The sequence below is a fragment of the Mobula hypostoma genome, chromosome 3 (assembly GCF_963921235.1).
Source record: "Mobula hypostoma chromosome 3, sMobHyp1.1, whole genome shotgun sequence".
NCBI classification, from domain to species: Eukaryota; Metazoa; Chordata; class Chondrichthyes; order Myliobatiformes; family Myliobatidae; genus Mobula; species Mobula hypostoma.
The window spans coordinates 47,717,680-47,731,130 of NC_086099.1; the positions used below are offsets into that span (position 1 = coordinate 47,717,680).

At 41.7% G+C, this 13,451-nt stretch overlaps 1 protein-coding gene across 2 annotated transcripts in view; it reads left to right on the top strand.

Annotated features, from left to right (window-relative positions):
- kif2a (kinesin family member 2a) overlaps positions 1-13,451 on the top strand; it is a 127,019-nt gene that overhangs the window by 60,738 nt on the left and 52,830 nt on the right. For both annotated transcript variants that reach the window (XM_063042986.1, XM_063042987.1), the window contains exon 9: positions 12,214-12,376. In XM_063042986.1, the coding sequence (XP_062899056.1) occupies positions 12,214-12,376 (163 nt within the window). The remainder of the gene's footprint in view (positions 1-12,213; positions 12,377-13,451) is intronic.

Genomic DNA, 13,451 nt, shown 5'->3' on the forward strand with positions numbered 1-13,451 from the left:
GTATTAGATTATGAAGACACACAGTCCTCTTTTATTGTCATTTAGTAATGCATGCATTAAGAAAGGATACACTATTTCCTCCGGTGTGATACCACAAAACACAGGACAGACCAAGACTGAACAAAACCACATAATTATAACATATAGTTACAACAGTGCAACAATACCATAACTTGCTGAAGAAGTCCATGAGCACAGTAAAAGTTTGAAGTCTCTCAAATATCCCACATCTCACGCAGTCGGAGAGAAGGAAGAAAAACCCTCCCTGCCATACCCGACCACGGTCCGACTCTGAGTCATCTGAAAACTTCGAGCTCTTATCAGCTCTCCGACACCGAGTACTGAGCGCCATCGCTATCCAAATGATTTGACCTCCTTCTCGGTCACCAAAAGCAGGCAAGGCCGGGGATTTTGAGGCCTTCCCTCCGAAAGATTCCTGACCGCGCAGTAATGACAGCAGTGAACGAGCGTTTCAGAAATTTTTCCAGATGTTCCTCTGTGCTTTCATGTCTGTCTCCATCAAATCAGAATTGTCCACGGTCCCTGTTTAACAGATACGATATCATTTTTCATCGGAGGGCTGCGCATGCGCGGTGCGCTGCTCTCTCTCCTCCTCCTCCATATTAGGGATGTAGAATCAAAAAGAGTAGTAAATATAGTTATAGCTCAATGCATGGAGTATAAGAAATAAAGTGGATGATATTGTTGCACTATTACAGACTGTCAGGTTTGATGTTGTGGCTATCACTGAATCGTGGCTGAAGGATGGTTGTAGTTGGGAGCTAAATGTCAAAGGTTACATGTATCGGAGAGATGGGAAGATAGGCAAAGGGGGTGGTGTGGTTCTGCTGGTAAAGGATGGCATCAAATCAGTAGAAAGATGTAACATAAGATTGGAAGATGGTGAATCCTTGTGGGTTGAGTTAAGAAACTGCAAGGTTAAAAGTACCCTGATGGCAGTTATATACAGACCTCCCAACAGCAGCTGGGATGTGGATCACAGATTACAACAGGAAATTGAAAAGGCGTGTCAAAAGGACAATGTTATGATAGTCATAGGAAATTTCAACATGCAGGTCGATTGGGGAAAATCAGGTTGGAAATGGATCTCAAGAGTAAGTTTGTTGAATGCGTACGAGATGGCTTATGAGCAGTTTGTTGTTGAGCCTGCCAGGGGATTAGCTGTACTGGATTGGGTGTTATGCAGTGAACTGGAGGTGACTAGGGAGCTTAAGGTAAAAGAACCCTTAGAACACAATGATCACAATATGATTGAGTTCAACTTGAAATTTGATAGGGAGAAAGTAAAGTCTAACATAGTGGTATTTCAGTGGAGTAAAGGAAACTACAGTGGTATGAGAGAGAAGTTAGCCAAAGTAAATTGGAAGGAGATGCGTGTAGGGATGACAGCAGAGCAGCAACTGGTTTGAGTTTTTGGGAAAAATTAGGAAGGTGCAGTATAGATGTATTCCAAAAATGAAGAAGTGCTCACATGTCAAATTAGTAGAACCGTGGCTGACAAAGGAAGTCAAAACTAATGTAAAAGCAAAAGAGAGGGCATACAATAAAGCAAAAATTAGTGGAAAGATAAAGGATTGGGAAACTTCTAAAAACCCACAGAGAGCAACTAAAATAATCATCAGAAGAGAAAGATGAAATCTGAAAGCTAGAAAACAACATCAAAGTGGATAGAAAAAGCTTTTTCAAATGTGTAAAATAAATAAGAGAGATGGGAGTGGATATAGGACTGCTAGAAAATGAGGCCAGAGAAATACTAATGGGGGCCAAAGAGAAACTAAAAGAATATTTTGCATCAGTCTTTACTGTGGAAGACATTAGCAGTGAGTGAAGGGTGTGAGGGAAGAGCAGTGAGTGCAGTTACTATTACAAGGGAGAAGGTGCTCAAAAAGCTGAAAGACCTAAGGGTACCTAAGTTACCCAGGCCAGATGAATCGCACTCGAGCGTTCTAAAAGAGGTGGCAGTAGAGGTTCTGGTGGCATTAGTAATGATCTTTCAAAAATCACTGGACTCTGGCATGGTGCCAGAGGACTGGAAAACTGCAAATGTCCGGATAATCTTAATCGTGCCCATATAGAAAATACTTAGAATTTGGGGGCCCATACCAAACTTCAACTGTCTGAGGTGAAAGAGATGCTGTTGTGTTGTTTTCACGACACAGCCGATATGTACAGACCAAGTGAGATCCTCGGTGATGTTTATGCCGAGGAACTTAAAGCTGTTGACCCACTTGACCCCAAATCCATTGAGGTCTATTGGGGTTAGCCTCCTTCCTCTTGTAGTCCACAACCAGCTCCTTTTTTTTTACGACATTGAGGGAGACGTTGTTTTCTTGACACCACTGTGTCAGGGTGATGACTTCCTCTCTGTAGGCTGCTTTATTGTTATTTGAGATTAGGTCAATCAGTATAGTATCGTCAGCAAATTTAATTAGCAGGTTGGAGTTGTGGGTGGCGACAGTCTTGAGTATACGGAGAGCAAAGGAGGTGGCTTAGTACACAGGCCTGAGGGGCACCTGTGTTGAGGATCAGAGGGACAGAAGTGAGGGAGCCTACTCTTACCACCTGCCAGCGTCCTGACAGGACGTCCAAGATCCATCTAAACAAGGCAAGGTGAAAGCCGAGGGTCGCCGAGCTTCTTGTCGAGCCTGGAGGGAAATATGGTATTGAATGCTGAACTGTAGTCCAAGAACAGCATTCTCACATAAGCATCCCTCTTCTCCAGATGTGTATGTACAGTTGAAAGGCTAGACAGGGTAGATGTGGAAAGGATGTTTCCCATGGTGGGGGAGTCTAGGACAGAAGGGTACAGCCTCAGGACAGAGGAGCATCCATTTAAAACAGATGTGGAGAAACGTCTTTAGCCAGAGGGTAGTAAATTTTGGAATTTGTTACTACAGGCGACTGTGGAGGTCTGGTTGTTGGGTGTATCTAAGGCAGAGCTTGATAGGTTCTTGATTGGACACAGCATCAAAGGTTATGGGGCGAAGGCTGCAGTGTGGGTCTGAGGAAAGGAATAAAGGATCAGGCATGTTTGAATGGCAGAGCAGACTCGATGGGCCAAATGGCCTAATTCTTTCCTATGTCTTGTGGCCTAATGGTCTAAGATTTTAGCACAACATCATGGACTGAAGGGCCTGTACTGTTCTATGTTCTTTGTCATGGAAGTCAGTTTGTATTAGTATTGAGGCTTTACCCACACGTGAACAACTGCAGCAGTTTTGGAAGGTAGCAGACCACCACCTTCTTGAGGACGATTAGGGCTGGGCAATTGAATGCAAGTTCAGCATGCACAGCCCATGTCCCTCGAATTAATAATTTAAAAAATGCCACTGTTTTGCATATTTGCTCTTTCTGTATTCCTTTTTCTATATGATTTATTATCATTTGCATACTTCACATAGATTCATCATCCCAAATCGTATTGTTTTTTAAAAAAAACCTTCTAGTACTAGTCAATTTAACAAGAGTGTTATTCCTAAGATTGTTATAAACAATTCTAAGATGATTCATGTTCTAAATACTCCCAGTTGTCATTACAAGATGAAGATGGTTGCTTTGGAAACTTAACAAATAGTTATTTACATAATGTAGTTGCTGGTTTAAAAAAATGTTAATGAAAGTGATTTGCTCATCTTCCTTCTTCCAGATATTGTGCCCCTCAGAAAATTAAAACGCAATTGGCGACAGCAGGCATTAAGGAACCAGGAGGCAGGCAGAACTCTATCAGGTAGCAGGCAGGAGCTAACCAGGTAGCAGAATAGTGAGAGTAGTAGATAGAATACTTAGTTAACAATTGAGAAGAATCAGGTTTTCATACTGGTATCTAATTTATTGTAATTTTGGAAATCTATTTGCCATGAAACATTATATTAGTGCAATACTTCCTGATACATTGGTTTGATAACTGTTGCACATGCAATAGTTAATTTTATCCATAGGTGTGCTGAAAGGAACATAGTTTTAGAATATTTAGTTTACCAATTTCATTGCATTAATGCCATTATCAGAAACTTAATTTTCCAGCATTTATTCCATTCTCGAAATGAGTCTTGACACTTGCGTGACCAATACGACTAATCATTTTGAACTGACTACATTATTTTTTGCCAATAATCTTACTTTTGCTTATTTTATTAAGTCATTTTCTTCCTTGCATGTAGCCAGTTATCTGTTGGGGGAGGTGGAATCCTTATTTGCTCTGATAAGCGGAAGTGGTGTTCCCATACAATGCAATTTAGAAATATTGATTGCTGTAAGTGGTTGGGAACTCAAACATTTGTTAACTTTCAGGTGATATTCCAGGATCACAAACCCATAATACAGTTGTATATTGTACATTAATTTAAAAAAAAACTATCTGAACAGTAACATGTGTACACATGGTCTAAAGTGTCCAGCATCCAAACCAGACCAGCAAAATTTAAACAGCTTGTAACAGAAAGCAATGAGTCATGTTCATATTGGGGGGAAAAAAGCAGGCACTTCTCCAGGATAGACCTTCAGACAAAGAAATGCTGTAACTTAGTCATTTATCATTTCAACATATTGTCTGACAGTTGCTATAATCATAAAAGGTTCATCTTTGGTGTGCGTACTTTCTGCCTAAAATCTGCTTTACCATAGATAGTTATTGATCTAATAACTAAAAATCCAATATGTGTGCAAACAGTTAAACCACCTATATTAGTGTCAGGTTGAACTGCTGACATTAGTTCTGTTCTTCCTTCTACGTCCACCAAACACACTTGTGCATTTGCACACCATCAGATCTAGTCGACCAGTAAAGAGGTGAATGCATAAAATGAAAATAGGAAGGAGGCAAAAAGCAGCAGAAGTGGAACAGGATCCAAAGGAGGATAACACCCAGTAGAAATAGTTCAAAACTAATTCAGCATCGTTCAAATACATCTGAGTAGGGGAGTAGAGAAATAAATTTGCAGCAGCGACCACACAGTAATTGAGACGAATCAGGAAAATGGTGTCTACAGGAAGACTGAGAAGTTGGAGGTCCCCACAGAGAAAAGTACTTTAGTCCAGAGAAGTGTAGTCTTAGTAGGACCTATAGGATTGAATTGCAGATTTGGGAGCTACTATCCCAGGAAACCTTCCTTGTGTCACACCAGATCGCTTTGCTAAAACTCTGTTGTTCTTAAGTTCAAATTAATTGATCGAACTAAATCTGGTAGTATTTTCAATTCATCTGAAACAATGTTTATATGATGCCTTTTCAGGCTAGTTAGCATACTTGAGTGATTTTTAGCTCTGGTGGAAGATTGTTCCAAACTCTGAAAGCCCCTGACCTTGGTACTATCTTGGGGAATTTACTTTTAAATCTAAGAAGATTCTTAATACTACTTTGTTTTTTAATCTTACACTCAACTATGCTCATCCTTAAGCAAAATAGTAGTGATGCTTTAATTTGGAGTTTAAAGCAGGTAATATTAGAGAAACAAAGGAGGGGGCAGGAAATATCTGGAAAGAGAAACAGAAATATTTCAGTTCAGTAGCACTTCGAATTTCCTTTTAACAGAATTCTAGACTCTCCATTCAGTGCTCTTGTGACTTCTCTTGCCTCCTTGTATTATTATATATTTTACTGTTCAACTTTTTTTTTGTCTGTCTTCTATATTTTCTTTATTTTACTTCTGTCTTTTTTTCCCCTGCTCTCTCTGGAGCTTTCTTTCTCTTGTTTGTGTTTGTGTCCATTCCATCTCCTCTTCAGAGACCAGATTGGCTTCCACATGAAGTAGGATGAATTTTCATTGTTTGTAGGGAGCACTAGTGCTAAAATAATCCTACTTCAGGATAAGTATGTATTTTAATCTGATAGTCAGCCACTCTATTGGCAGATGAGATTGATTGCTGCCTGATTTTAGGAATTAGTTGTGGTATTGAACTTGGATTAAACAGTTGATTCAGGAAAAAGTAGAATTTCTGTTGATTTTTGATGTCATTTAAATACTTCCAAAATGAGAAGTTCTGTATTATGTAACAACAGTACCTCAGGTAGTTTCATCATTACTTGGGCAGTTGACCATAGAAAACAAATGATGTTGAGCACAGTATGCTCCTGATGTCGTGATTTTCATATATTCATCTAAGAATGTTATCGAAAATTTTAGGTCTTTAGTTCCAGATTCATTTATACCACTGTAATTGGTAATATTGTTTACAAAACACTGGTCATTTACAACCAAGCTGAGGTAGTTGTTTCTCTATTCAAGCTTAGATTATTGCTCCTTAAAATGTATTTCAGGATTAGTCCCCAGAAACAGTCAAACACACATCTACCTTGAAAGAGAAGTTCAGAATGCAAAGAGATATAGGAAGTGAAGAAGAGTAGGAAAAAGTATTTGTATGTGATGAATCTTGCTGTTACAAGAGAGTGACCAGGTTCTCAGTAGTACAAGTTAATATTTAGAACATAAGACCACAGAACATAGGAGCAGAATTAGGCCATTCAGCCTATTGAGTCTGCTACGCCATTCCATAATAGCTGATCCCAGATCCCACTCAACCCTATACACTTGCCTTCTCACCATATTCTTTGGTGCCCTGGTCGATCAGGAAATGATCAACTTCCACCTTAAATATATGCATGGACTTGGTCTTCACTGTGGAGCATTCCACAGATCTCTTGCTAAAAAAGTTCCTCCTTATTTCTGTTCTGAAAGGTTGGCCCCTTAATTTTGAGGCTGTGCGCTCCAGTTCCGGATACCCCCACAATAGCAAACATCCTCTCCACATTCACCCTATCTAATCCTTTCAACATTCAGGAGGTTTCAATGAGATTCCCCGCATGCCCTCCCCCCCCCCCACATTCATGTAAATTCCAGTGAGTACAGGCCCAAAGCTGCCAAGCACTCCTCATATGTTAACCCCTTCATTCCTGGAATAATTCTGGGTGAACCTCCTGGGCTCCCTCTAATGACAACAAATCCATTCTGAAATATGATGCCCAAAACTGTTGACAATACTCTTAAATGTGGCCTGACTAGTGTCTTATAAAGGCTCAGCATTATCAGCATTACCCATCCTCTGGGTCACCCCCCCCTTGTCTTTCTTCCCGGACCTCCTGTCCCATGATCCTCTCGTATCCCCTTTTGCCTATCACCTGTCCAGCTCTCGGCTCTATCCCTCCCCCTCCTGTCTTCTCCTATCATTTTGCATCTCCCCCTCCCCCTCCAGCTTTCAAATCCCTTACTCACTCTTCCTTCAGTTAGTCCTGACGAAGGGTCTCGGCCTGAAACGTCGACTGCACCTCTTCCTACAGATGCTGCTTGGCCTGCTGCGTTCACCAGCAACTTTGATGTATGTTGTCAGCATTATCTCCTTGCTTTTATATTCTATACCCCTTAAGCAAATGCCAACATTGCATTTGTCTACCTTTACCACAGGCTCAACCTGTAAATTAACCTTCTGGGAGTCTGGCACGAGGACTCTTAAGTCCCTCTGCACCTCTGATGTTTAAGCCTTCTCCCCATCTAGATCATAGACCGCACTATTGTTCCTTTTACCACAATGCATTATCATACATTTCCCAACACTGTATTCCATCTGCCACTTTTTTGCCCATTCTTCCAATTTATGCAAGTCCGGCTGCAGTCACATTGTTTCCTCAACTCTACCTACCCCTCCACTTATTTTTGTATTATCTGCAAGCTTTGCCACAACACCATCAATTCCACTTTTTAAACAATGTGAAAAGTAGCAGTCCTAATACTGACTCCTGAGGAACACCACTAGTTGCCAGCAGCCAACCAGAAAAGGCCCCTTTTATTCCCAGTTGCTGCCTCATGCCTGTCAGCCATTCCTCTATCCATGCCAGTGTCTTTCTGGTAACGCCAAAGGATTTTATCTTGTTAAGCAGCTTCATGTGTGGCACCTTATCAAATGCTTTCTGAAAATCCAAGTAAATGACATCCACTGCCTCTCTTTTGTCCACCCTGCTTGTTACTTCCTTGAAGAACTCTAACAGATTTGTCAGGCAACATTTCCCTTTACGGAAACAATGCTGACTTTGACTTATTCTATCATTAGTTTCCAAGTACCTTGAAATCTCATCCTTAATAATAGACTCCAACACTTTCCCAACAACTGAGGTTATTCTAACTGCCCTATAATTTCCTTTCTTTTGTCTTCCTCCCTTCTTAAAAAGTGGAGTGACATTTGCAATCTTCCAGCCCTCTAGGACCATGCCAGAATCAAGGGATGCTCGAAAGATCATGACCAATGCATCCATTACCTCTTCAGCAACCTCTCTCAGTGCCCTTTGATGTAGTCATCTGGCCCAGGTGACTTATCCATCTTAAGATCATTGAGTTTGCCTAGCACTTTTTCCTGCTCACTCCTGCTATTTATTTTTCATACTTACTTTTTCAAGTGTGTAAAATAAATAAGAGATGAAAATGGATATAGGACTGCTAAAAAAATGAGGCTGGAGAAATACTAATAGGGGTCAAGGAGATGGCAGAAGAACTAAGAGTATTTTGCATCAGTCTTCACTGTGGAAGACACTAGCAGTGTGTCAGGTGTTGAAGGGTGTGAGGGAAGAGAAGTCAGTGTAGTTACTATTACAAGGGAGAAGGTGCTCAGAAAGTTGAAAGACCTAAGGGTACCTAAGTTACCTAGGCCAGATGAACCGCACCCTAGTGTTCTAAAAGAGGTAGCAGTAGAGATTATGGAGACATTAGTAATGATCTTTCCAAAATTGTTGGACTCTGGCATGGTGCCAGAGGACTGGAAAACTGCAAATGTTGCTTCACTCTTTAAGAAAGGAGGAAGGCAGCAGAAGTTCACATCTACAGATGCACTGGGCTATCCTAAACACAAAATAATCTGCAGATGCTGGGGTCAAAGCAATACTCACAACACTCACAAAGCAGCACTCCAGCGTGTTGTGAGTGTTGCGCTGGGCTATCCGCACCATTCTCTGCAGAGTCCTGTGATTGAGGGAAGTACAGTTCCCATACCAGGCAGTGACGCAGCCAGTCAGGATGCTCTCAATCGTACCCATATAGAAAGTTCTTAGAATTTGGGGGGACCATACCAAACTTCTTCAACCGTCTGAGGTGAAAGTGGTACTGTTGTACCTTTTTCACCACATCGCCGATATGTACAGACCACGTGAGATCCTCGGTGATGCTTATGCCGAGGAACTTAAAGCTGTTGACCCTCTCAACCCTGGATCCATTGATGTCTATAAGGGTTAGCCTTTCTCCATTCATCCTTCCTCCTGTAGTCCACAACCAGCTCTTTTTTTTGCGACATTGAGGGAGAGTTGTTTTCTTGACACTACTGTGTCAGGGTGATGACTTCCTCTGTGAAGGCTGCATTATTATTATTTGAGATAAGGCCAATCAGTGTAGTGTCGTCAGCAAATTTAATTAGCAGATTGGAGCTGTGGGTGGCGACACAGTCATGGGTATACATGACGGCTGCAAAGTACCCATCAAGTTTACCTGCCATTTCTTTGTCCCCCATTACTACCTCACCATATCATTTTCCAGTGGTTTAATATCAACTCTCATCTCTCTTTTACTCTTTAAATAACTGAAAAAAAATTTGGTATCCTGCTTTATATTATTGGCTAGTCTGCCCTCATATTTCCTTATTATAGCTTTTGTAGTTGCCTTTTGTTGGATTTTAAAAGCTTCATAATCATCCAACTTCCCACTCAGTTTTGCTACCTTGTATACCCTTCCCTTAGCGTTTATGCAGCCATTTATCAGCCACGGTTGCCTACCCCTACCATTTGAACCTTTGGGACATATCTATCCTGTGCCTTATGAACTATCCCCAGAAACTTCAGCCATCTATTCTCTGCCACGTGAGATTTGCTTCTCCTTCTCAAATTGCAGTTTGACTTCAATCATATTGTGATCACTGCCTCCTAAGGGTTCCTATTAAGCTGCATAATAAGATCTGGGTTATTTCACAACACCCAATCTAAGATAAACTTTCCCTGAGTAGGCTCAAGCACAAGCTGCTCTAAAAAGCCATCTCATAGGCATTCAACAAATTCCCTCTCTTGCAATCCAGCAGCAACCTGACTTTACAAATCTTCTTGCATATTCAAGCCCTCCATTGCAATTGTGTCATTACCCCCATTACTTGACTTTTCCAGTGCTCTTTGTAATCTCAAGTCCACATCTTGGCTACTATTTGGAGGCTTGGGTATGATTCCCATAATGTGTTTTTTTTTAACCCTTTCAATTTCTTAACTCCATCCACAAAGATTCACCATTCTCTGACTCTATGTCACCTCTTTCTAAAGATGTAATTCCATCTCTTGCCAACAGAGCCACACCACTGTCTATGCCTTCCTGCTTGTCCTTTCGATACAAAGTATATCCTTTGATGTTAAGCTCCCAACTATGGCCTTCTTTCAGCCATGACTCAGTGGTGCCCACAGTGTCATACCGACCAATCTCTAATTGCGGTATGTGTTTGTTTGGCTTATTCCAAAAGCTACGTGCATTTGAATACAGCACCTTCAGTCCTGCATTCTTCGTCCTTTTGTTTCTGTGGTACAATTTAACTCTTTGCTGTGTCTGCACTTGTACCCAATCATTGGCTTGGCCTTCCTTGCGTTCACGTTATACCCATCATCTTCTTGTAAACCTGCTGGCTCATCCTCAGCTGTATCATCCTGGTTCCCAGCCCCCTGCCATATTAGTTTAAAGCACTCTCAATGGCACTAGTAAATCTTCCTGCTAAAATATTGGTCCCCTACAGATTCAAGTGCAACCCGTCCCTTTTGTACAGGTCCCACCTGCCCCAGAATGGTCCCAATTATCCAGAAATCTGAATCCCTGCCCCCTGCTATAATTCTTCAGTCATGCATTTATATGTTACCTCATTATATCCTATCCTCACTGTCGTGTGGCACAGGCAGCAATCCCAAGGTTACTACCCCTGAGGTCCTGCTTCCCAGCTTCCTTCCTGACTCCCTATATTTTTTTTCAGGACCTCCTCCCTTTTTCTTCCTATATCATTGGTACCAATATGTGTCACGACTTCTGGCTGTTCACCCTCCCTTTTCAGGGTATTGTGGATGTATCCGGAAACATTTTGGACCCTGGCACCTGGAAGGCACACTACCATCCGTGTTTCCTTTTTGCGTCTGCAGAATTGCCTATCCCCTGACTGTAGAGTCCCATATGTCTGCTGCCACCCTCTTCAGTTCCATACCCTTCTAAGCCATAGGGCCAGACTCAGTGCCAGAGGCATGGCCGCTGATGCTTCTCCCAGGTGCATCATCCCCCGAAACAGTACTGAAAATGGAGCACTTATTGTTGAGGGGGACGGCCACAGATGTTCCCCCTTCCCTTTCTGACAGTCACTCATTTATCTGTCTCCTGTAGCTTTGGGGTGACTACCGTCCTGTAGCTCCTGTCTGTCACTCTCACTTTCCCTAACAAGCCGAAGGTCATTGGACTGCAGCTCCAGTTCCCTAACACGGTCTCTAAGGAGATGCATCTCAATGCACCTGGTGCAGATGTGGCCATCAGGGAGGCTGGGAGACTCCTGGAAATCCCACATCTGACACCCAGAACAGAACACTGGGTCTATAGATATGCCTGCTATTCTCTCTTATAAGAAGTAAGGAAAGAACTTACCTGGACTTTCGCCTGTCCTCGCTGAAGCCCTGTTTGAGCCAAACCTTCCTACTCTGACAATGACTGCTCCGCTAGGCAGTACCTCTCTTTTGTAGAGATTGGGTTTCCCATTGAAAATCTTTGTCGGACCTGCGCAGGAATGCTCCTGTTGTGTCTGCACAGTGCTCCAATTTGGTTCAACATGTCTGAATGCAATTTATTGCTAGGTTCCCATAAAGAGACCAACCTTCTGTTTAGTGAAGGGCAATTGGTTCTTCTCAATTTGATGTACTATATTGGCCTGGGGAAGCCATATCTTCATCACAAGTTTACCTCCGTTTTACGCTGTTAATGATAAGTATTTGGTTGGATTCAACTTTAGGGTTTAAATGGAACATGATGCCTTGGAGTCACCTGTTAACTTTCATTGTACTAACCAAAATATCATCACCTGTTGGAAAGCTTGAAATGTAATCAAACATACTCCTTTTGTAGAACTGTTCTGAAAATGTAATAGGCATGTGGTTTTGAAAAGTTTGTTCAAAACAGTGATGCCAAGTAAAATATAACTTCTTGCCTTAATCTCTTTCAGAAAATGCAATAAGAGATCTGGATGTAATTACAATTCCCAGTAAGGATGTCGTAATGGTTCATGAACCAAAACAAAAGGTGGATTTAACAAAGTACTTAGAAAATCAAACTTTCCGTTTTGATTATGCCTTTGATGAGACTGCTACTAATGAAATGGTTTACAGGTATGAACAACTGTTTATTTCAGAAGTAATTGCCTTTGAACTGATGATTAAAATATACTTTATTAGGTACACCTCGTTAATATAAATATCTAATCAGCCAATCGTGGTACTAACTCATTGTATAAAAGCATGCAGACATGATCAAGGGGTTTAGTTCTTGTTCAGGACCAAACATCAGAATGGTGAAGAAATGTGATCTAAGTGACTTTGACTATGGAATGATTGTTGGTGCCAGGCAGGCTAGATTAAGTAGTTTTTTTTTTAAATTGCTGATCTTTTGGGATTTTCACTCATAACAGTCTAGAGTTTACAGAGAATGGTGCAAAAAACAAACATCCTGTGAGTATAAGTTCTGTGGGCAAATATGCCTTGTTAATGAGAGGTCAGAGGAGAATGGCTAGACTGGTTCAAGCTAAAGGGAAGGAGGCAGTAACTGAAATAACCAAGTGTTACAACAGTGGTGTGCAGAAGAGCATCTCTGAACTCACAATACTTCAAACTTTGAAGTGGATGGACTACAGCAGTGGTCCCAAACCACCGGGCCGCAAAGTATGCGCTACCGGGCCACGAGGAAACGATATGATTTGGCGATGTGAGTCAGCTGCACCTTTCCTCATTCCCTGTCACGCCCACTGTTGAGCTTGAACACACGCGAGGTCGTTACCCGCGCGTCATCCATGTCAGCGCGGGAAGAAGATCAGCTCCTTGAGCTTGCAAATGACGGCGAGCTGAAAAGTATGTTTGACATAACATCTCTGCCAGCCTTCTGGATCAAAGTCAAGGCTCAATATCCTGAGATAGCCATGGAAGCACCGAAAACGTTGCTTCCATTTCCAACATATCTCTGCAATGAATGTAACAAAAACTAAATTGCGGATTAGACTGGACATAAGGAACCCCCTTCGAGTATCGCTGTCTCCCATCACCCCTCAATAGGACCGTCTTTTTGCAGGAAAACAAGCCCAGGGCTCCCGCTGATTCAGCGATATTGGTGTGTTGCAATGATTTTATATGTTCATACGGGGAAAATATGCACTGTTTGATATCCAAACGTTACTTAAAATGTTATGCTATT